The sequence below is a fragment of the Onychostoma macrolepis genome, chromosome 15 (assembly GCF_012432095.1).
Source record: "Onychostoma macrolepis isolate SWU-2019 chromosome 15, ASM1243209v1, whole genome shotgun sequence".
NCBI lineage: Eukaryota > Metazoa > Chordata > Actinopteri > Cypriniformes > Cyprinidae > Onychostoma > Onychostoma macrolepis.
The window spans coordinates 23,793,644-23,817,805 of record NC_081169.1 but is presented as its reverse complement, the minus strand read 5'-3'; the positions used below and the strand labels follow the sequence as shown (position 1 = coordinate 23,817,805).

Genomic DNA, 24,162 nt, shown 5'->3' with positions numbered 1-24,162 from the left:
GTGACCTTTACACACAGGAAGTAGTCCAAATTGAATTCTCCCTTTTCTTAAAGAGGCGACATCCATTGTTGTAACACCACAGACATGAATTTGGGGGAAACAACTTTTTTCTTAAATATAACAAAATATGTATTTTTAAAAGCAATTTAATAAAATTGTACATGTTCAATAAAATCTATATTCACAACATAACCACTTAATTTTTGTTAAAAATGTTATATTGTTGCCATCACATTCCATGATACCTCTCTAAGGTATGGTGGGAACATGTATATTTTGTTACAAATGCAATCTCTCAAACTCAATTAAATATGTATTTTAAAATAAAAATGTCACTAGTAACAGTGCACAAATTGTGTTTACCCTACAGAATACAAACATTTTATGATTTATTGGTATTTAAAGTTTATTTAAACTGTTGTAAAGTAGAGGGACACCACTTGCCAACGCAAATGAAGAATGACCCATATACAGTGAATGTATACGTGTTACCATTTACATGCTCAGCAAGGCTGCATTTATTTGATCAAAAATACAGTAAAACAGCAATATTATTAAATAATATGAACTGTTTGCTGTTTTAATATATTTTTAAATATAATTTATTCCTGTGATGGTAAAACTGAATTTTCAGAAGTCATTACTCCAGGCTTCAGTGTCAAATGATCCATCAGAACTTATCATAATATGTCAATTTGCTGCTCATGAAACATTTTTTATTATCCTCAATGCTGAAAACAGCTGTGCTGCTTAATATTTTTTGTGGATTTTTTTTTTTTTTTTTAAGAATGGAAAGTTGACAGCATTTATTTGAAAAGTCTTTACTGTCACTAATGACTAATTTATTGTGACCAAAATGACCCCAAACCATTTTTGTTGCAATATTTCAAAAATAAAGCATGATAAAAATGCTTGTTGCTATTTATAAAAATACTGAAACATTTTTTTGAAGTACAAGCTTTGATTTTCATTTTAATACTGAACTTCACCCAACAGCTATACTGCATAGTATTAGCATTGGCCACAGCCATATCACCCTGCAGCCCAAGACCGGTTGCCCATGGAAGCTAAGCAGGGTTGATAAAGCTAAGCAGGGTTAATACACGATAAAGCACTATATAAATGCCTCATTCATTCATAGATCATAAGAACTCAAGGTGCTAAATGCTTTCAATAATACACTACCATATAGATGTCTTTCAAGCTATCAAGATGTCTTTATTGACACGGTTTGTAAATAATAGCTGCCTCTTACCATTACAAAGGAGTAACCTTTCCATAGTGGAAGCCATCCTCTAGGGCACGCTGGGATTTCCATGGTCTGGCTGTGAACTGCTATTACATTAGTTGGCGCCTCACATACTGAACACCTTTGAGGAATTGAAAGAAAGATAGTTGAACTTATATTATCTTTCCACAGATAATAATACAAACTGACTTACACCACCTCATTAACAAAATGATACAAGCACTACTGAAGAAACGCAGGCTCCACATTTACCTGCTGATATAATTAGCCAACAAACCACCAGATATTAATCCCATGTCGGGAGACATCGGTGTGTCTGTAGCCAGCCAATAGGAGTAATCATTTCGAAAGGCATAGTAACATGTGTCATTGGGATTGCACACCAGGAAAGGCATGGTGGAGAACATTTGCAAACAGCTTCCCACAGTTCCTACAAACACACAAGTGCACACAGACTGTGAAAATCTGCGCTCATAACTGTTGTGTATGTAAACATGTGTTCCCACATCTATGTCTATTTGCATTGTGTGCATCTGTATGTGCATGAGTTGTCGTATGAATGTTCTGTCTGTGTTTCATGCCTAGGTCTTGTCCATGTCCGCGGTTATTGCCGTTGATGAAGAGAAGCGAATATCCAAAGTATACATGTTTTGACCCAGGAGGACAGGCTGGTAACGATGTTTTCTGACTATGCTTGGTAAAAAGGAATCCATCTTTTGTGCCAGATGGACCTTGTGAACCCTTGGGACCCACTTCGCCTGACAAACCGGGAAAACCTTAGGAGACAAACAAGGTTTGTTTTTACATGATTTGTTTGGAGTTTGGAGTCAGTAAACAAATGTATCAAGGTTTCAGAAAAATATTTAGCTGTTTCAACTGTGCTAATAATAAGAAATGTTTTTGAGCATCAGGTCAGCAAATTACAGTGATCATGTGACATTTTAAAGTGTACAAAAATAGAAACATTTCACATTATTACTGTTTTACTGTATTTTTGATCAAATAAATTTGAACACAAGAGACTTCTTTAAAAAACTGTTACAGATCCGAAACTTTTTTATTTTTAATTTTATGATAGTGTATTATTAGCTATAGTTCAAATAGAAAACCCTCTAGGTGTCTTAAGTTTTAAGACTTACCTTTTGTTCCTTTTGGGCCAGTGTCTCCTTTTCGTCCAGGTGCCCCTTTTCGTCCAGCACCTCCATCTGTACCTCTGCTTCCCCTTTGACCTTGTGTTCCTAAAAGGTGGGTAATTATGCAAATATAAGATGAAATTATAAAACTTCAGAGAAAATTAGAGCATTGTGTTTGTGGCATTGTACCTTCTGGACCTCGTAGCCCTTGAGATCCTTGTTCTCCTGGTTCTCCTTTTTCCCCGACTTGTCCAGGGAAACCAGGGTCTCCTGGGAGAGTCATGACCTGAGCCACAACATCACACCCTTTAGGCCCTAAATATTCACAAAGAGTGGGAAAATGTTCATAAAACAATATGATTAGGCACTGGGGAAGGCCATGTTGTGACTGAAATGTTTGTCGTTTCCTCAGTAAAGCTGTGTTTTTTATCTCACATTTGCATTTTTATTGACTTTTTTCATTTTCACAATATTACTGTATTCCTGTGGCTTACGCATCTACACTTTTGGGACATTTCAGGACTGCAAGTTTTTGTGATTTCCTCATAAAATAATATACAAGACATGACTGTTTCTGCAATTACTTAATTTTTAATTGTTATTAAAATGATGATAAAAGTTGTATTATGCCAGTATTTAAAACCTAACCTTTAGTTCCAGGAGTTCCTTTACAACCTTTTAATCCAGGAGGCCCAATTGGACCACATTGTCCTTTTTGGCCTACAATACAAGTATAGCAAAACAAATTTTAAATAAAATACATATTTATCTACTAGTCAATCTGTTTCATTAACTGAAGATTTCTTTATCAATTCAAATTTAATTCAGGTTTCTTACCGACTGGCCCAGTAGAACCCAATGGCCCTATATTTCCTTTTGGACCCTTGAAACCAGGATCTCCATCTCTACCCTGGAAACAATACAGTTCTCATGACTGGATCAACCAAGCAAACTCCACATTTTACTCAACAACAAATTCTATGTGAATCAGTCTTGTTATTCTTAACTTGAACTATTTTAACTATTAGAAATAGTTTGTGGTAATTTAAATAAAGCTGAAATTAAAATAAAATATAAATGAAACATGAAAAACCTGTTCTTAAAAATTAGAAATATGTTGAAGTACTAAAATTACCAAAACTAAAAATTAAAAAATAAAGCTACATAGAAATACATATTAAAAAACTAAATTATATAAATATAAAAAATTACAAAAGCAAATAACTAATACCAAGACTTAAACTGAAATTAAAATGAAACTATAAAAGTAAAAACTAATAACACTGATTCACATTTTCAAATCTTATATCAATCACTATAAATGCTTTTGAGTTTAAAATGGTGGTTCCTCAGCAATCATTATTGCAGAATATTTCTCCATGGTTCTGCAAACTTATCTAAAAACATAAAACTTCATAAAAGTCTACAGTACATCAATAAATTGAGATCTCCAAGTTGAGTGTGCATTTATCTCCTTCTGTGTCCACTTACTTGCAACCCTGGAAGTCCCCGGTCACCAGCACAACCAGGTGATCCCACTTGTCCCTGGGGCCCGATGTTGCCTTTATCTCCTTTTATGCCTGGACCTGGGTCACCAGCAGGCCCACGTGGTCCTCTGAGTCCTATGTTCAAAAATACACACGGAAACAGAACAGAAGACATGTAATCAGTAATTAATAGCAGGTTGCTATGTCGTTGCTCAAAAGAACAAGTCCCTATGTTTTTTTCTACATTTCTTTATCGAACCACTTAGAAAAGTAATGGCACACCTCTGCTCAACAAGCTTCAAAATCATTAATGTCTGTAGCAAGTATAAAAGGGTAAAGGGTTTTAAAAAATGCTAACAAAAAGTATGAGCAATAGTAATTAGCAACCACCACTAATAATCAAAGAAAGCTAATCACCTTGTAGGCCAGGTGATCCATTAGGTCCTTGCTCCCCTTTTGGACCATTGATACAGGCACCAGATGGACCTGGAAACCCGCGTGGCCCTATTTCCCCAAGATGGCCCGGAGGACCAATATCTCCAGCTGGACCATAGGGTCCTGGTGGTCCACATGGCCCTGGGGGTCCAGAACAGCCTTTAGTACCTGAAATTAAACATACACACATACTGTAAGCACGGCTAATAGATTAAGATCTGTATATTAGAAGGGTGGCCTTTCTTGGACTTACCTTTCTCACCCTTGATGCCAGGTGGGCCAGGAGCTCCAATTGCCGGGGCTAAAAAACAAAATCAAGATTGTTTAATAAGTAAAAGAACATCCCTTCACGTGAGCATATGTGTGTTTGTGCGTGACATCTTACGCCCTCTGTCTCCTTTATCCCCTGCTGGTCCAGGAAAGCCATCCTTGCCTTGGTCTCCGCGAAGTCCTGGAGGCCCAGGATCTCCAGCTGAACCAGGAACACCTTAAGAAACAACACAGAACATTACTGGAAAAAGACAATGCACCACTGAAGTGAATTCTTACATTACATTTACAACTCTAGAATGAGATCGTTACATTACATTTATAATTCAAGAATGGGATTGTACCTGGTGGACCACAGGGTCCTTCACATCCAGGTGGACCTGGAAACCCATTTAAACCTTCATCACCCGGAGCTCCAGGGGGTCCTGACAATGTGACATTGGATAATAGAATCAGGCTTTCATGTGCCTGTGAGAAAGTGATGGGATGAAGATACTTTTTTGAGCATTGAATTCATTTCTAAATTAAATACCTGGAACTCCTGGTACTCCAGGTTCGCCTCTTTCACCAGGAGCCCCTGATAAACCTGTGGGACCGCTCATCCCATATATACCCTTGTCACCTTTTTCCCCTCTACGCCCTGGAAAGCCTGGCTCACCCTGTTGGAATAAGAGAAAGACAGCAAGAGAGTGGGTGAGTGGCTTAAGGAAAGTACCTATGATGTCAGCAAGGCAACCCACTAGGTTTGAAACAGAGTGATAGTGTCACTTTTTTCACCAATAAGAACTGAATTATGGAAATTGATACTTTTTCACCAGGTTGTCCTCGAGGCCCTGGTCCAGGGGGGCTGGGTTCACCTTTGATCCCCTTTGGTCCATTTGGTCCTGGGACACCAGGAGTCCCAGTCCCCCCACGAACACCAGGTAAACCTTTGAAGCCTTTTACTCCTGCAAGAGTAACACATTTGCACATGTGAAATGACTGACATCTGAAGCGTCATGGTGTTGAAACAAGGCTTAGATTCATGGGTGTGTATGAACTTGCCTGGAAACCCCATAACTCCTGGGTCCCCAAAGTATCCATCAGGACCTCGATTTCCAGGAAGTCCGTTCTGGCCAGGGTCACCAGGAGGGCCTGAAAAACAGAATATTTATGATGTGTTCTAATGTGGACAGAAAGTTTTGGATTTCAGCATCTGTACCTGGTGGACCAGATCTGCCTGGAATTCCATTCTTCCCACATTGTCCATAATTGCCTGGGAGTCCTAATTCCCCTTTAGCGCCAGGTAAACCAAGAAGACCTAAAATGTATTAAATATGTTGCATATAATGTCTGTGAAGTTTTTCAGTTCCATCATCTGGGTTGAGATTACAGAAATTGTATTGAGGAACAGACAAGCTAATTGACCTATCGGTAAGCCCCTCCCCTCGAACGCAGACTAGCCAATGGCAGTCGAGTATCAGTTGCACGGGGAGCGGAACTCAGACATCTTTAGGTTTCAGTGCCATAGAGAAACATTGGAAGATCCGAAGCTCGCATCGGTTTTATGGGGTTTATGCTTCAAAAATGGAAAAACGATGTGCCTGGGGTACTTGTAACACTGATTCCAGGTATCCTGAGAGGATGGGCAATATAATTTATTTTATTACATTTCCTGAATCCAAACAAAACAGAGCAAAATGTCCCTAAGTATTCACCCCAATACAAATGAAGACAAAAACGTTCATTTTCTGGTTGTCATACACTCATTAAGTTACAATTTTCATCTGCTCAAGCGGAACGTTAATGTTATCTTGTGCTTTAGCAAGGTATCTCTGGCTAAAACTAGCTAACGTTAAAGTTAGTGAGTCCATGCTAATGTACAAACCTAAATAGCGGACTGTTCTCGCATCTTGTACAGTGTAGGTCAAAAACACATAAATGAAGGTCTACATTTCAGTGCCTCTCCATATTAAACTAGTTAAATGTACATTAATTTAATCGTACCCTGCGATACATGAACAGTGTTGATCCTGCATGTTGTCATCCGCGATCGTGATGACCGACCGTAATATGAGACTTCTCCCGCTTGTATTGTGATCTGTAAACCCTCCTTCGAGTTACCAACCGTATTTATTTTTAAATATTTTATAAATCCCTCCATGGAATATTTAATTCCCATTTGGTGGCCTTGTGTGTCCAAAATTGTGCAAAAACATTGTGGGACAAGGTTTTCACACTGCAGCTGTCATTGTAAGACAGTGAGCAACTCCCTTTGTTTGTCGGAGGTACAGTAACTAAGGGGGGCGGGACTTACCGATAGGTCAATTATATGGACATAACGGCTTGCATATTCAAGTTGAATATTCAAGTGTAAACCAGGTGTTGAAAGGGTCACCTGGTAGGCCAGGGTCACCAGGATCCCCTGGACTCATAACATTTGATGGCAGTCCCTTGAGACCACAGGCCCCATGGTCTCCTGGATTCCCGGGGTTTCCTACATCTCCTGGTACTCCATTCCTTCCCATTAAACCTGATGAGAGATCATCATCACACCAATATAAAAAGCACCTTAAACAAAAATCATTGCTGAATTTGTATGTGTGTGTGTTTGAACCTTTGGGTCCCGGGAATCCCGGTGGTCCAGGATTTCCATCTACTCCAGGTGGACCAGTCATTCCAGGATTTCCTTGATCTCCCCGTGTACCTGAAGGAAAACAAAGGGAACACTAAGCCTGTTGGAGAAAACCAGCTTAAATTGGTTTCTGTGTTTTACAAAATAGTATCTCTATTCATTAATTGTTTGACCAGCCTCCAAGTTAAAAAAAATTAGATGTCAATTACCTGGAAAGCCTGGTGAACCATCCCGACCTTGGAAACCTTTTGATCCCCGGATACCAACCAAACCAGCATCTCCGATTTTTCCAGGTATTCCAGTCTCACCTGTTATACCAGGTACACCCTGTCCAGGTGGTCCAGTTTCACCTTGTGGCCCCTTCAGCCCTGGCATCCCTAAAGACAACATATGTCACAGTGAACATCATTATGGGTATTTGAATTCATTCTTAGCCCCAAGTAATTCATCTTGCATATAACTCATCCTGCTATGAGCGAGACAACCACTCAAACCACCTTAGCACCCACATACCAACACCATGGTATATTGATGGTAGCTTTAGCCATTAAATGTGGGATTTACTTACCATTGGGTCCATCTAGCCCTTTAATGCCTAAGGGCCCTTCATCACCTTTGGCTCCTGGCGTACAGCATCCAGGAACACCAGCCACTCCAGGCAAACCATCAAGACCCCGCACACCTGTGTGCACAGTTTTCAGGTGAGAGATGGACTAATAAATAGATGCACAGAGAGAGAAAGGAATAAAAAAGAAACAGTATACTTTTGTTGTGTATATTGCATATTTTATAGGCAAGGACTGTGCTTAAGAAATTAAGTGCATTGGCATGGAATCCACCAACCACTTTCTCCTGGTGATCCATCTCTTCCTCTTTGACCTGGGCATCCTGATAATCCAGGGGGGCCAGAAACTCCTCGTTGCCCAAGGCTCCCTTCATCTCCTGGCAAGCCCTGCCGACCCTTGGGCCCCGGGGAGCCAAATGTTATTTCACCCTGCAGGTGGAATTTAAATTTACTCCCTTTTAATGAAGCAGAACTGTACTCATGCATTGTAAAATAATTAATTTCAGCTAATTTCACTTCCAAAACCATGATTAATACTTTGTTTCTAAGTTGCTAATACTTTTTGTTGCTAAACTTTCTTTCTTTCTGTTGTAGGGACTGTCGAGACAAAAAAAAAAGACAAAACTGCTATATAAAACTCAATTAAAGTGACCCATACAATTTGCTACTATATTCCAAGTCTTCTGAGGTTTCTATAGAGAACAGGCCAAAATGTAAGCATTAGGGCCTATTCATTGACCATTTCTCCCATAGCTCTCAAAACTCATTTATGCATGCTTATATTTAAACATAGCTTGTTATGACATATCATGTAACAAAACAGTGTGAAACAATGGGTATCACCGCCCTGACCTTTGGACCTGGATTTCCTGGTGGTCCTGGAGGTCCAGGACGGCCTACACTTCCATAACCAGGTGGACCTTGTTTCCCTTTCACACCCTTATCACCTGCAACAGTAAAAGAAATTGAAATCATAGAGGAGTGCTATCATTTGAAGTCACCCATCCACAACATTAAAAACCCAAGACAAAAATTGGATGCACAACCATGATTTAACATCTGAAAACCAATGAATGCATATTCCACATTTGTGACCCTGGACCACAAAACCAGTCTTAAGTCGCTGGGGTATATTTGTAGCAATAGCCAAAAATACATTGTATGGGTCAAAATTATCGATTTTTCTTTTATGCCAAAAATCATAAGGATATTAAGTAAAGATCATGTTCCATGAAGATATTTTGTAAATTTCTTACCATACATATATCAAAACTTCATTTTTGATTAGTAATATGCATTGCTGAGAACTTCATTTGGACAACTTTAAAGACGTTTTTCTCAATATTTAGATTTTTTTGCACCCTCAGATTCCAGATTTTCAAATAGTTATCTCAGCCAAATATTGTCCGATCCTAACAAACCATACATCAACGGAAAGTTTATTTATTCAGCTTTCAGATGATGTATAAATCTCAATATTGAAAAAATTGACATTTATGACATTTCATCCAGGGTCACATTTATCAGAAATAACCTTTTTTTCTGAAGGCTTATTGCATTGGTTTACATGACCCACCTTTGGGACCAGTAAATCCAGGAGCTCCTGGCATTGACGGTCCATTCTCTCCTTTTAACCCACTCAATCCTGGTAATCCTTGAAGTCCTCCACAACCATCATGACCTAAAACAGCCATTAAAACAATTGTTATTTATTTTAAACCTTGTTCTCAATCCACTTATCATCTGCCAAGCCTTTTATCCCATCTGCCTACCTGGAGGTCCTTGTTGACCAGGTGGACCAGGCAGTCCAGGGTCACCTGGGTCTCCTGGTGTCATTCGTACTTGCCCTGGAGAACCTCTCTCACCTGTGGGACGCAACTGTAATATCTGAGCCTGTAATCTCTTCTCCAGTTAGGTGAAGTTTAGATGAAGTCTATCAGCTTTAGACTGCTCAACACTCTACACTTAGTTCCTGGGGTTAAACTATGGTGTAACATCTCATATTTTTAATTCATACCTAAATCTCCGGGATTTCCTTGCCGGCCAACTACTCCCATACTTCCTTTCTCTCCGGGTGCCCCTGGTCGCCCAACACCCATTGACCCTTGGCTGCCCATTGGACCTGGGCGGCCAAGTTCCCCACAAATCCCTGGATCTCCTTGGTTGCCCTTAGGACCTGGAGGACTCTGGAAAATAAGTCATAAGTTTCGAATTCTGTCAACATCAAAATTTGTGGCTTTAAAGTTGGTTACACAAATTTAAGCAAAGGTTTATTGAAGTTTTCTCAAAGGTTATGGTTACAAGTTCTAAGTACTAACAGGATTTCCTTTTGCTCCTGGTGGTCCTTTGAAGCCAGGGGTGCCCGGCCTGCCGTCTTGCCCATTTATCCCCAGTGGTCCTTCTGCACCACAGTTTCCTTTCTGGCCTTTCTCCCCAAACACATGCCTCATCTCATGGTCTCCTTTGGGCCCTGGAGGCCCTGGAGGTCCTGGAAGACCTAAGTTACCCTGTGCAAACATTTTATTTTTCATCATATTCAACTGTTCTTGAGAATATGAAGGCATTTGTTTTTTAAAATACCAACTGCATAATTGGAGTGGACAAACTATAGTTTTGGCTGAGTAATGAGGATGATGAATGGGTAAAGTGGCTGTATGCAGGTAAACTGACCGGAGGACCAGATGGACCATCTGGACCTTTGAATCCTTGGCATCCTTTATTGCCTGGATATCCTCCAACACCTGCACAATGAATTTGAATTTGTTGATGTCTGTTATTGAAAATAACAGATCTAAAATGTGTTATAATTAAATATCCAATTTGCAACATCGGTAACACTTTATTTTGATGGTCCCTTTTGAACATTCTGTTGACACTAAGTAATGTTGCAACTACATGTCAACAAACTCTCATAAGAGTATTAGTAGACTGTCTGCTTCATATCTACTAACTCCTTATTGTGTTGGTCACCCAACAGATATTCTACTGACTATAAATAACTTTGCAGGAACATGTCAACTTAATCTAACCCTAACCCTACCAGTCTACTAACACACTACTAACATTCTAATGAGAGTTAGTAGAAATGTAGGTGCAACATTACTTATAGTCAATAGAATGTGTTAAAGGGACCATCAAAATAAAGTGAAACCGCAACTGATACAATTAATTACTAATTTGGGCTGATAACATTAGCATACTATAGGCCCTGAATAATTGTGTGTTCCTAATTGTAAAATTCACTGGATGTGTCAAAACAGATCTATAATCTTCACTCTTCAAACTGATTTTAGAACACATAGTTTTCATTTGTCACACATCTCCTAGCAACAAGGCACATGTTTCTGCGTGGGTTTGTTGTGATCGGAACAACTTTAAAGTCTGGTAGTGTGTGATCCTCAGTCATTTAGTCATTTTTCCTCTGCGACTATTTACAAAGTCAGCAAGTATATGATGCCTAGCGTTTTAAAATCTGTTAAGTTGCTAAGGTGTTCTGGCCAAACTAATGATGACTTCACCTGGCTCTCCGGGGTTGCCTGAATCTCCACGTTGTCCTGGAGGTCCAGGTTCATCAAAAGAAGTAGCACACAGCTTGCAAAGCTCTCCTTGCTCGCCTATATTAAAATATCGGACAACAGCATTATGTGTGTGTATAGCATGTTCTTTGGTTTTTTGCATTTAGGTAATTTAGACTTTATTTAGGGGGAACATTTGTGGCATGCTGCCGATTGCCTTAATAATCATTTCTATAGGAAAGGACATTACAAAAGATGAATCTAAATATTTTTATGGTAATAAATAAAGCTTAACTTGATTTTAATTTAACCATTTAACCTGGAACATAACATACGCCATGACATAGGTGAAACTTACCTGGTATCCCAGGATCTCCACGCAGACCCTGAGGGCCTGTTAGGCCTCTGTCACCCTTGAACCCTTTTGCTCCCAGGCGGGCGTTGGCTTCTGGGGATGCAGGAGAGGAGCACAAACAATTATATCATCCACATAACTGCTATACTAAGGTGATTTTCTGTGCCTTTTCTTGTGCTTATCATACTTGTTTACTGAAATTGTATTGCTTGGTTAATAAAATAAATTAAAGATGGCGGATTTTAACAAAGGAGAGTTACTTGGAATTCCTGGAGGTCCAGGGTCACCAGGGGGTCCTCTTTCCCCTGGTGGGCCATCTTGTCCTTTGGGCCCTGTGCGGTTAGGAGCAGGATCTCCTCTTTCCCCTTTCACACCTCTAAACCCTGGGGGACCTGGTTTTCCAATAGGTCCTGGTATGCTGGCTCCTAACATATTTGGGTGAAGAGCGAGTATTTGTTTTTCTATGTATGTACAGTCATGGCCAAAAATATCGGAACCCTTGGTAAATATGATCAAAGAAGGCTGTGAAAATTAATCTGCATTGTTAATCCTTTTGTGAAAAACAAGTGCACTTCCATAATGAACTTAAAGTGCTCTATTTTCGTGCACTAATGTATTTAGTTACCACTTGTAGTACACTTGAACCCACTTTCATACACTAGTACACTCAAGTGTACTACTAGTGGTAGCTAAATAAATTTTTTAAATACAAAGATAGTATGTTAAAAGTGCATTTTAGACTAGTTCATATTCATGGTGTCTCAAAATAACACAGTTGAGAAGAAGTAATAAAGGATCATTTTTAGTATACAAGTACAAAATTAGTGCGTGAAAATAGAGCACTTTAAGTACATTATGGAAGTGTACTTGTTTTTCACCTGGGGTTATAAGATTTCTAACAGAGTCAGTCACTTATTGATTTTTTATTTGTTGGTATTTAATAGAATCCATGATGCCATGTGTCTAAACAAGAAGTCCAGGACCTCCAGGAGAAATATAGGCCCACAACATCAAAAATACAGCAGTATATTTCATTGTACACATGGGGTACTTTTTATCACTGTGTTCACCAAACCCATCTTGAGTGTTTGCTGCTAAAAAGCTCATTTTTTAGTTTCATCCGACCATAGAAGCCAGTCTCATTTGAAGTTCCAGTCGTGTCTGATAACTGAATATGCTGGAGTTTGTTTTTGGATGAGCGAGGAGAATTTTTCTTGAAACCATTTATTTCATAATGATATTTCCCCCCATTTTAAATTCTTATTATCCAATGAAAGGTTAGATTTTTGTGAATTTTTTAAATAAAAGATCAAAAGGATTAACAATGCAGATTAATTTTCACAGCCTTCTTTGATCATATTTACCAAGGGTTCCGATATTTTTGGCCATGACTGTATATGCATTTGTGTGTGTGCAAAAAATAGAGGAATAAATGCAGATACATAATTTACCTGGAGGACCCGCATATCCAGGAATTCCGATGAAACCTTTAGAAAAGAAAAAAAAATCAATGATAACAATAAAACAAAAATAATTACTTATTACATGCACTACTATTCAAAAGTATAGGGTTAGTAAGATTTTAAAATTGTTTTGAAGGAAGTGCTTAACAAGACTGCATTTATTTGATAAAAATACAGTAAAACATTAATATTGTGAAATATTATTGCAATTTAAAAGTACCAGTTTTCTATTGAAATATATTTATAAAATATAATTTATTCCTATGATGGCAAAGCTGAATTTTCAGCAGTCATTAATCCAGGCTTCGGTGTCACATGATCCTTCTAATCTAATCGTAGCAGATGTGATTATGTCACATGATCCTTCTAATCTAATCATATATTCCCATTCATATTCATTCTAATATGCACATTTGTAAAGGAAACATGTCTTATTATTATCAGTGTTCAAAACAGTTGTGCTGCTTAATATTTATGTACAACCCGAATTCCAGAAATGTTGGGACATTTTTTAAAATTTGAATAAAATGAAAACTAGAAGAATTTCAAATCACGTGAGCCAATATTTTATTTACAATAGAACATAGATAATATAACAAATGTTTAAACTGAGAAATTTTAAAAAAATTTGCACAAAATGAGCTCATTTCAAATTTGATGCCTGCTACAGATCTCAAAATAGTTGGGACAGGGGCATGTTTACCATGGTGTAGCATCTCCTCTTCTTTTCAAAACAGTTTGAAGACGTCTGGGCATCGAGGTTATGAGTTTCTGGAGTTTTGGTGTTGGAATTTGGTCCCATTTTTGCCTGATATAGGTTTCCACACTGTAAAAAGTGATAAGTTGACTTAACTTCAAAAAATTGAGGAAACCTGTTGCCTTAAAATTATTAAGTAAATAATAATTAAAAAAAAAAAAGTTAAGTGAACTTGACAATTCACTTCACTTATTTTTTTAAATTATCATTTACTTAAACATTTTAAGGCAACGGGTTTCCTCAATTTTTTTAAGTTAAGTCAACTTATCACTTTTTACAGTGCAGCTGCTGAAGAGTTTGTGGTCATCTTTGACGTATTTTTCGTTTAATGATCTGCCAAATGTTCTCTATAGGTGAAATATCTGGACTGCAGGCAGGCCAATTCAGCACCCGAACTCTTCTACTACGAAGCCATGCTGTTGTAATAGCTGCAGTGGTTTTGCATTGTCCTGCTGAAATACACAAGGCCTTCTCTGAAGTAGACGTCATCAGGAAGGGCGCATATGTTGCTCTAAAACCTTTATATACCTTTCTGAATTCATAGTGCCTTCCAAAACATGCAAGCTGCCCATGCCGTATGCACTTATGGACCCCCATACCATCAGAGATGCTGGCTTTTGAACTGAACGCTGATAACACACTGAAAAATCTCCCTCCGCTTTAGCTCGGACGACACCTTTGTCCGTGATTTCCAACAAGAATGTCAAATTTGGACTCGTCTGACCATAGAACACTTTTCCACTTTGAAACAGTCCATTTTAAATTAGCCTTGGCCCACAGGACACGACGGCGCTTCTGGACCATGTTCACATATGGCTTCCTTTTTGCATGATAGAGCTTTAGTTGGCATCTGCACGGTGGATTGTGTTTACCGACAGTGGTTTCTGGAAGTATTCCTGGGCCCATTTAGTAATGTCAATGACAGAATCATGCCGATGAGTGATGCAGTGTCGTCTGAGGGCCCGAAGACCACAGGCATCCAACAAAGGTCTTCGGCCTTGTCCCTTTCGCACAGAGATTTATCCAGTTTCTCTGAATCTTTTGATGATGTTATGCACTGTAGATGATGAGATTTGCAAAGCCTTTGTAATCTGACGTTGAGAAACGTTGTTTTTAAAGTATTCCACAATCTTTGTACGCACTCTTTCACAGAATGGAGAGCCTCTACCCATCTTTACTTCTGAGAGACTCTGTGTCACGGCCCTGCCGGTGTGCCCTGGTTGGCCACCAGATGTCACTGTTTGTTTGTTTAAGCACATGGCTTGTTGTTTGTTGGTGCCATGTGCTCTCCTGTCTATTGTCTGACCCCGCCCTCCTTGTTATCTCATTATCGTTTCAGTTACTTCACCTGTGTCCTCCTCGTTTGTCTCCTCGTTTATTCTCCTGGTGTCTGCATTCCTGTGCTGTTTCGTTGTTTAAATGTCAGATGTGGGTATGTTTGCATGTACTGCAGTTCTCTGCCTGCCTGCCTGCCTGCCTGCCTGCCTGCCTGCCTGCCTGCCTGTGTTCATTTTTGTTTCTCTTTATTATTTAAAAAAAAAAAAAAAAAAAGACCCACTTTCTCCTGCACTTGAGTCCTCGCCTCATCTCTCGCCCGTCCCGTGACACTCTGCCACTCTAAGACATCCCTTTTATAGCTAATCATGTTACAGACCTGATGTCAATTAACTTAATTAGTTTCTAGATGTTCTCCCAGCTGAATCTTTTCAAAATTACTTGCTTTTTCAGCCCTTTGTTGCCCCCCTGCCAACTTTTTTTGAGACCTGTAGCAGGTATCAAATTTGAAATGAGCTTATTTAGTGGATAAAAGTGTAAAATGTCTCAGTTTAAACATTTGTTATGTTCTCTATGTTCTATTCTGAATAAAATATTGGCTCATGTGAGTTGAAAGTCTTTTAGTTTTCATTTTATTCAAATTTTAAAAACGTCCCAACATTTCCGGAATTCTGGTTGTAGAAACACTTATGTTCAGGATTCTTCAATGAATAGAAAGTTCAAAAGAACAGCATTTATTTGCAATAGTAATCTTTTGTAACATTCATTTTGTAACATACATGTATTTACTGTCACTTTTGATCACATAAATGCATTCTTGCTAAATGCTAGTATACAACAACTACGTCAACAAAGCCATGGTTTGTGTATGAATATTGTGTTTACAGCAGTTTTGTGGTTCTTAACAAAAGAAAGAAAATAATTTTAGCTGTTTTTTGTTGGTTGTTATTTGTGCATGAAAGTAGTTAATTTGTTTACTAACCTTCACTACCTCGTAGACCAGGAGGTCCTGGAGGCCCAGGAAAACCTTTTTGACCTTTGATCCCATTATCTATTACAATGAACTAAAATACAGAACAAATTTGAATAACACTTCATCTGTAATTTACAAAAATATAAATTCCCTATTAAAATATATAGAGCCATATTTTATTATTACTTCATCAGCTAATGAAATAGAATAATATGTGTAGCCTTTGGCAACATGATGTGATTGAAGTGAGATTAAACATTTGGAGATTTTATGACTTCCAAGTGAATATATCACTACCTCTCCAGGGACACCAGGGGAACCGAGGTCACCCTTTAGACCCTGAAGACACACACAAAGAAACAGATGAATGAATGAATTCAAGTATGATGAATCAAAAGCAAGATTGAGATTACATCTGAAAAAAGCATCCACAAGAGGGTGCTATTCAATTGCACTTAAAATGGCACTTTGAGCCAAAGTGAGACAGCACTGAACATAGAATGTAGCACATGATTGAACAACAGACAGACAGAGAGATACCTTTTCCCCTGTTATTCCAGTAACTCCTGGATATCCTCTTTCTCCAGGGATTCCCTGGGAGGACAAAACACAAACCTCATTATCATAAAAACTGCATTCCATCGAAATACTTTTTTCCTTCACCTTTATTATTCAATTTAAAGAACATGATGGTTTAAACCAAAAACTGCCTGGTGACCTGTAGGCTTTTTTTCTAGTGGGCTTTGTGCTCACCTTAGGTCCTGACTCTCCTGGCAGCCCATCCTTTCCGGGTTTACCCTGAAAATCAGTCATTCATTTAAAAAAAAACAACAACTAAATAATAATACTAAAAATCCATATATATACAGTATATATACACATACATACATACATACACACACACACACATAGATACACATATTTCCATATTATATATACCATAAACAACAGTATAATAAAAAATAATTGTAAGCAATTATTTTTCAAGATTAAAATAAATAAATAAATAATATGAATGAATGAATGTTTGGCATCCAAATAAATGTAACTGAAGCCAGTGAAACTAGTTGCCAAGTAAATAAAATATTTTTAAAATCTCGTTTTATGCCAAACATTGGGACATTGGGAGAACTTGTTCTCTCTCTCTCTCTCTCTCTCTCTCTTTGTTTAGTTATTTACCGGACCCCCAGGCTCCCCAATTTCCCCTTTCTTCCCCTTAGGACCAGGACGACCACGAAAACCCTGCAGAATACAGCATTTAGACTTTGTGAGTGATTGCACATCATTTAAAGCAATGCCAATTAAATAATTTAAACAACAGTAACAACAACAACAAACTTAAAAAAAAAAAAAAAAAAGTGTTTGTCTACTAACACTTGGGCCAGGACATCCACTGTCTCCAGGATCCCCAGAGTCACCCTGAAAGCAAAAAGAGGGTGACTTTTCACAAAACTCACAATTCATTCATTTGGATTACAGTGTACAACAGGGTATATTGGGCAAAAACACATAAAAATGACAATGCATGACTTTTAATTAAGGAGCATGTTACCTTAGGCTCCTTTGGTCCTGTTACAAATAACTTTACGCCTTTTTTTCCAGGTGTACCAGGTGGTCCCCTCTGCCCCTATAGCAGAGCCCCAGTAATGCATTTAAGAGTTCATAAAATCAGATTAAAGAGACCATTATTAAAAAGTTGAAATCAAATGGATTACTTTGTACATTCATTTTCTGTAGGTCACAGACATGTTTTGTAGGAGAAAGCAAAAGCTCAAAAGTTGATAATACTGACCTTTTGACCTGTGGGTCCAGGTATTACCATGCTTCGACCCTCTAGACCCTATATGTAACAAAAAGATTTTGATGTACACATTACACTGACCTGACATGTTACCATTAGCTAACCAGAACAAACCTTCTCTCCTCGTGGTCCAGGGATGCCGTCCATTCCCTAAAAGCATTAAACAGTTAAATCAATATGGCAATAACATAATCGAAATCTTAATCACGAATGAGATATAAAAACATTGACTTACTGAAAAACCTTTAGGCCCCTCTGGTCCAAATGGTCCTGGTAACCCTGGCAATCCCGGTGACCCCTGGAGATCCACAACCAATTAGAAAGCTCAGTCAAAATATTGGCACAGAATATAACAAAATACATAATATAAGCCATAAAGTGCTTGTCCAAATCTTCAATCCGCATTTTTTACTTTATTCTCATAATGAATTCTCTTACTTTATCTCCATCTCTGCCTGGAAAACCACGAAGTCCTTTCTCTTGTCCAGAGGGTGGCAAGTAATAGCTATCTCCCTAAAAATAACAATTCTTTATGGTCCTAATATTATCATTGACGTGAATGCATTTTTTAAAATATGTAATTAAGCTTATTAACATTAAGGACTCAAGTTGATTGAATAAAACACACCTTAGGTCCTTGGATTCCTGGCATTCCCTGAAAACAACAACAAAACGTTTGCTGTTTAAATTGACAGCTTAAATCAGAGTGAGGCTCAAATCCAGACACACACAGGAGAAGTCCCAAAGGAGAAAAAAAAAGAGCATTCAGTGTTTCCATTTCCCACAATACCCACATTTTTAACCTTTACTGAAAGAAAATATGAATACGGAACATCTATGGCATGTTAGTGATCATTCCATGGCATTTTATGAGAGGTTCATACTACCACTGTCTTTGTTCACCACTTATGTTGAGGTTTCAAAATATTTGATGTGTGATGTTCAGTTTAGATGTGAAGTTTTCATATTGACAACATTCTGTTTATTGCATATATATATATATATATATATATATATATATATATATATATATATATATATATTATATTATATTATATGCAAATATATATATATATATATATATATATATATATATATATGCAAATATATATACGGTATAATAATTCACTATATATGCTTACTTAACTCACCTGCCACCCAGGAGCTCCCATCGGCCCTATAAAACCTGGGGCACCAGGCTCACCCTGAAAGAAGAAAGTCAGGGATGACAGTGACCTTTCATATGGTTAAACAATTAATTACAATTTATTCACAAAAAATAATTGTGCATTACCTTTGTTCCATTGCATCCTGCGAGACCATGAGGCCCCCTCGGCCCCTCTTTTCCAGGGAACCCCTGAAAGAGGAAAACATGATGTTCACAAGAGCATCTCTAAATGAGTCTGTTGGACAAAGCAGCTAATGTTGGTGTCACAAAAATGTGTATTTACAAGTATTTACATTAAGTAATGATGAGACCTAATGTATGATATGTACAGTAAGTAGCATCTGAATTCCTCTTTTAAACATTTTGGCTATGAATTATGTCCAGAAATAGAACATAAACAGATACACTCTAGTGTTATTTTAGTATCAATGATATACTATTATAGATTTTTTTTTTTTTTTTTTTATGATTTTATTTTTATATTTTGTTTTCATTGTATTTTAGTTAAAATTTTAGTAATTATGTGTTGCTTTTGTCATGTTTATTTTTCTTATGTATGTCTATATGGATTTTATTTAAATTTTGAGTTTTTAGTTTTAGTTATTTTAATACTTCAATTTAAACTAAATGAAAATGAGATTTTTTTTGTTTGAGAAATTAGATTTTTTTTATGGTTTTAAGTTTTCGTTTTAGTAATAACACTGATACATATTCTCTAAAAATATTCTCTAAAATATGTAAAAACTTACCGGTAGTCCTGGTGGGCCAGAGAATCCTGGTGTCCCTGTAACTCCCTTATTGAGAGAATGAGAATGAGAGACAGATTGGGTAATGTTCAGTTATACTGCAACTGTCACATTAAATATATTAACACACTCACACACTCCGTACCCTAAAACCTTTAGGTCCGGGCATGCCTGGAAATCCAATATTTCCCTGTGTAATAAAAAAAAACAAAAAATGTTACCAATATTAATCAGTGCTCTAATAAAGAGTCTATACAATAAAAATACTGAAATAATAATGAAGTTGAAGTGAAAGAAAATTAAACACCCAGTGAGCGAGTCATAGGTGACTGTGGCAAAGAACAAAAAATTCTTTAAGGTGTTAAGGTGTTAAAAAAGTGGAAATACGGGGAAACTCTATAGTGTTTTTCTAAGAGCATGTGTAAAAATTAGAATATATAGCATTTTTTTATTCTTATATATTTTCAAATTGTGAGCTTGTAAAACAGCCATATGTAACATACATTGTCACCGGGAAATCCAGGAGGGCCTTCTTTTCCTCGATACCCCCGAAGTCCTTCTACACCAGGCAAACCAGGTGACCCCATCTCACCCTGAGGGAAATTAATGATTAATTTGCATGATTATTGTGGGCAAACGGTTTGTGTAAAACAGTAAAATGCTATGGTTTTTGCCCTAGATTACAGTCTGGACTAGTTGAAGCTAGTTCCTGAAAGTCAAAGCCAGTCTGCAGATTTCACACTGCAAAAAAATGGCTTATCTTAGTATTTTTGTCTTGTTTCTATATCTAAAAATTCTTAAATCAAGATACTTTTACTAGATAAGCAAAATAACTCAAAATATTTAGTCTTGTTTCCGGGGTCGGGGGGGTCGAGACAAGTAAAAAAAGAAAAAAATAAATTAAGTGCATTTTGCTTAAAAAAGTAAAATTATCTGCCAGTGGGGTAAGTAAATTATTCTTAAAACAAGAGTATTTTACTTACCCCACTGGCAGATAATTTTACTTGTTTTAAGCAAAATGCACTTAATCTAGGTTTTTTTTTTTTTTACCCTGGAAACAAGACTAAATATCTTAAGTCATTTTGCTTATCTAGTAAAAGTATCTTGATTTAAGAATTAGATATTTTGACTAGAAACAAGACAAAAATACCAAGTAAGATAAGCCATTTGTTTGCAGTGCATCCAGATGAAGTTGACAGATTTCAGAAAATCATGCAGTTTATGACACAGTCTCTGATTTTTTTCAGCTTCAGACTATATGATTCCGTCCAGTCAGACTATATCAAATATGTTTGATATTATGAACTGATTTTAGAGCACATTTTGCTTAGATTTGCATGTTTCATTTGAAAGAAACTTGTATAAAATTAAATTTAACAGTTGTCTCCCAATAATATCTTAACAAGATGATATTTTAATGCTTAATTTTACAAGAAGGGTCTTTTTGGGGGATTTGTCTAAAAAAAAAACCTTGCTTCAGTACAGTATGAGATCATCTCGAAATATTACTAACAATACAAAAGTTATTCTTAAGTTTACTTTATAAAAATCAGTAAAGATTTCACTGCAAAAAGACACATGTACCACTAAAGCAGTACATTTTTTAAATCATACTAAAAGGCATTCTTTTGTTCATGTTGATAATTTAGAGGTCTTTAATTCTGTGTATGAATTATGATAAGGTAGGCTTTACATTAAAAATGTGCATGATGGCCCTGGTCTAAAAACAGAGGACATATACATGGTGGAATATTTTCACATTGGGCAAGTAGAGAGAACTTCATCAAATCTGAATGTGAATTGTCAGCATGAAATTTCACACAGATATTTCAAGATTATTCGCAAATATCCTCAACAACAAAGAGACCGGAAAACTCTTAAAGAGGAAGGTCTGCAAAATAGCTCCATGGACTTTATCTAATCACATGTACAACCCTGGCTTTTATTGCAATGAACATACCATGACAGGTATGCCAAACACGTGTATAGAAAGAAATAGAACACAGACTTTTACACACAGGTGGACACATACAGAGGAGCAGATGCGTGACTTATATTGCTGATAAGTGTTCTGTAGCTTTGGGCATCAATAGTGTAGCTAGGGATACAGTGATAGTGTGATACGGACACCTGGGTGGCCAATACATCTATCACATCACCTAGAAATAGTCATGAGGCCACCCACTACCACAAAATATGCTTTTTTTTCCTCTCAGTTTTGGACCTGGTGGCCCAAGCTTCAGAATTCCCGATGTAAAGACAACCACAACCAAAAACTGATATTTCGTGTTGTGTAAAAAGGGAATATACAAAAACGTAGTAGTAATTACTAAAAGAGTTGTAATTTTGAAATGATGGTGCTTTTGAAAATGTACTTATCCTCAGGCCATCAAAGATGTGGATGAGCTTGTTTCTTTATCCAATAGATTTGGAGAAATATAACATTACATCACCTGCTCACCCATGGATCCTCTGCAGTGAATGGGTGCCGTCAGAATGAGAGTCCAAATAGTAACTGATAAAAACATCACAAAAATCCATAAGTAATCCACACGACTCCAGTCCATCAGTTAACATCTTGTGAAGTGAAAGGCTGCATGTTTGTTAGAAACAAATCCATTGTTAAGACGTTTTTAACTTCAAGCCCTTGCTTCCGGCTAAAATACGAATCCTCTATTCAAAATATTCCTTTTTATAGTGAAAATGTCATCTAGTCTGAATCAGGAGAGAAATATGCACAGATTAAGCACCATTCATAAGTGAAGACAGCCCAAAACAAATAAGTCAGTGGATTTTGATGAGAGAGGACAACGACAGGGGATGAACTTTTCCACTGGAGGAAGCATTATTATGGATTATGGACTTGTATTTTAACCACAGGCAATGGTTTAAAGTTAAAATGCTTTGATGAATTTATTTATTACAAAAATGCAACTTTTCGCTTCACAAGACTTTAATTGATGGATTGTAGTCATGTGGATTATTGTGATATTTTTATCAGCTGTTTGGACTCTCATTCTGATGGCACCCATTCACTGCAGAGGATTCATTGGTGAGCAAGTGACGTAATGCTAAATTTCTTCAAATCTGTTCCAATGAAAAAAACAAAAAAAATGTTCAGCAAATTTTCATTTTTGGATGAGCTATTCCTTAAACTTAAATTGAAACTATATTTTTCGCCCTGCTCTTACTGCTAAATGTGAGTATAAGGCATGATTAAGATATTATGAACATTAACATTAACAGATTTTCTAGCTGGTTTGAAACAATGTGTGTTGTGAAAAGCACTATACAAATAAATCTGAAATCATTCCACTATCATGAAGCAAATATGAAAGCTTCCGCACCAGAAACGTTCACCAGAAGGGGGCAGCATTTACATTTGATATAAATCTGAATGTCCCTGCATGTTTAACTTACTCTAGATACTTTCACACTTAACTCTAGATATGTCACACTAGCTCTACTGATGTTCTGAACACACTGTTTGTGCAATATGTTTGTGACATGGCATTGTCATTTGTGTGTGAACATGACTGTATGCATGTTTATGTATGTTTGCATGTTCTATTACCTTTTGTCCTTTGATTCCTCGACAGTTGCACCCTGATTTCACACTGCAAACACACCCCTGTAAAGAAAACACAAGCAAAATAACACCATGACTACACAGATGCATTTACAGATACAACAGTACCATAAGGCATCCTCATGCTTAATAAGAAAATAAAGTCACCAAAAAGGGACAAATACTAATTAAAACTTATAGTCCTTTGTGGTCTTGTATCTTATCATTAGGATTTCAGAGTTAATTGACTGTAGGCACGAGATGTGCCCAAGCAGACACCCATAATTTAAATGAAATCACCTAATAAAGAAATGCATAAAATCCATTGCTTAAAGGAATGCTGGCTCTCTGCATGAACATGCATTGCTACGGATGAACTCCAAAATTAAAAGATATGACAGCGACAAGCATGGGTTCATGGCCTCACATTTCACTATTTGAGATCACAGATTAATACAGTTATGTCTTTGGAATAGCAAAGTTATGCTTCTTTGACAACAACACAAGTTGATATTATGTCTCATGAGACGATTTGATCTAAACTGCCTTGTAAATGTTTTACGTTTATTTTTGAAACTTTACTGTCTCATATAGGCTACACACTACCATTCAAAAGTTTGGAATCATTAAAAAAAGATTTTTTAATGCTTTTGAAAATCTGTTGTGTTCACCAAGGCTGCATTTATTTGATGAAAAATACAATAAAACTACGACGGCGTTTTAGTGCCTCGTTAAAAAATAAATAAAAAAATCTAAGATTACGAGATTAAATTTGTAATATTCCGAGA

The 24,162-nt window shown here is 37.1% G+C and overlaps 1 protein-coding gene across 3 annotated transcripts in view; it reads right to left on the bottom strand.

The window, feature by feature from the left end:
• col4a3 (collagen, type IV, alpha 3) overlaps positions 1-24,162 on the bottom strand; it is a 49,165-nt gene that overhangs the window by 3,530 nt on the left and 21,473 nt on the right. The window contains exons 1-50 of one of the 3 annotated variants that reach the window (XM_058744971.1): positions 23,675-23,772; positions 23,381-23,437; positions 20,310-20,399; positions 19,952-19,996; positions 19,810-19,854; positions 19,187-19,249; positions 19,044-19,097; positions 18,521-18,547; positions 18,331-18,405; positions 18,128-18,190; positions 18,007-18,042; positions 17,884-17,931; positions 17,644-17,718; positions 17,466-17,510; positions 17,271-17,333; positions 16,845-16,889; positions 16,632-16,685; positions 16,389-16,430; positions 16,101-16,182; positions 13,075-13,110; positions 11,884-12,048; positions 11,627-11,716; positions 11,272-11,367; positions 10,424-10,494; positions 10,072-10,260; positions 9,771-9,939; positions 9,526-9,618; positions 9,330-9,434; positions 8,606-8,700; positions 8,032-8,182; positions 7,757-7,870; positions 7,398-7,565; positions 7,171-7,260; positions 6,952-7,086; positions 5,776-5,874; positions 5,619-5,708; positions 5,382-5,521; positions 5,107-5,233; positions 4,919-4,999; positions 4,690-4,791; positions 4,558-4,605; positions 4,287-4,472; positions 3,874-4,004; positions 3,220-3,292; positions 3,031-3,102; positions 2,572-2,697; positions 2,389-2,487; positions 1,831-2,025; positions 1,502-1,679; positions 1,256-1,370 (exon numbers count right to left, since the gene is read on the bottom strand). In XM_058744971.1, the coding sequence (XP_058600954.1) occupies positions 1,256-1,370; positions 1,502-1,679; positions 1,831-2,025; positions 2,389-2,487; positions 2,572-2,697; positions 3,031-3,102; positions 3,220-3,292; positions 3,874-4,004; positions 4,287-4,472; positions 4,558-4,605; positions 4,690-4,791; positions 4,919-4,999; positions 5,107-5,233; positions 5,382-5,521; positions 5,619-5,708; positions 5,776-5,874; positions 6,952-7,086; positions 7,171-7,260; positions 7,398-7,565; positions 7,757-7,870; positions 8,032-8,182; positions 8,606-8,700; positions 9,330-9,434; positions 9,526-9,618; positions 9,771-9,939; positions 10,072-10,260; positions 10,424-10,494; positions 11,272-11,367; positions 11,627-11,716; positions 11,884-12,048; positions 13,075-13,110; positions 16,101-16,182; positions 16,389-16,430; positions 16,632-16,685; positions 16,845-16,889; positions 17,271-17,333; positions 17,466-17,510; positions 17,644-17,718; positions 17,884-17,931; positions 18,007-18,042; positions 18,128-18,190; positions 18,331-18,405; positions 18,521-18,547; positions 19,044-19,097; positions 19,187-19,249; positions 19,810-19,854; positions 19,952-19,996; positions 20,310-20,393 (4,575 nt within the window). In that variant the 5' untranslated portion in view covers positions 20,394-20,399; positions 23,381-23,437; positions 23,675-23,772. Of the gene's footprint in view, positions 1-1,255; positions 1,371-1,501; positions 1,680-1,830; positions 2,026-2,388; positions 2,488-2,571; positions 2,698-3,030; positions 3,103-3,219; positions 3,293-3,873; positions 4,005-4,286; positions 4,473-4,557; positions 4,606-4,689; positions 4,792-4,918; positions 5,000-5,106; positions 5,234-5,381; positions 5,522-5,618; positions 5,709-5,775; positions 5,875-6,951; positions 7,087-7,170; positions 7,261-7,397; positions 7,566-7,756; positions 7,871-8,031; positions 8,183-8,605; positions 8,701-9,329; positions 9,435-9,525; positions 9,619-9,770; positions 9,940-10,071; positions 10,261-10,423; positions 10,495-11,271; positions 11,368-11,626; positions 11,717-11,883; positions 12,049-13,074; positions 13,111-16,100; positions 16,183-16,388; positions 16,431-16,631; positions 16,686-16,844; positions 16,890-17,270; positions 17,334-17,465; positions 17,511-17,643; positions 17,719-17,883; positions 17,932-18,006; positions 18,043-18,127; positions 18,191-18,330; positions 18,406-18,520; positions 18,548-19,034; positions 19,098-19,186; positions 19,250-19,809; positions 19,855-19,951; positions 19,997-20,309; positions 20,400-23,380; positions 23,438-23,674; positions 23,773-24,162 lie in introns of those variants that run through there. The other 2 variants (XM_058744970.1, XM_058744972.1) reach the window with 2 other exon arrangements.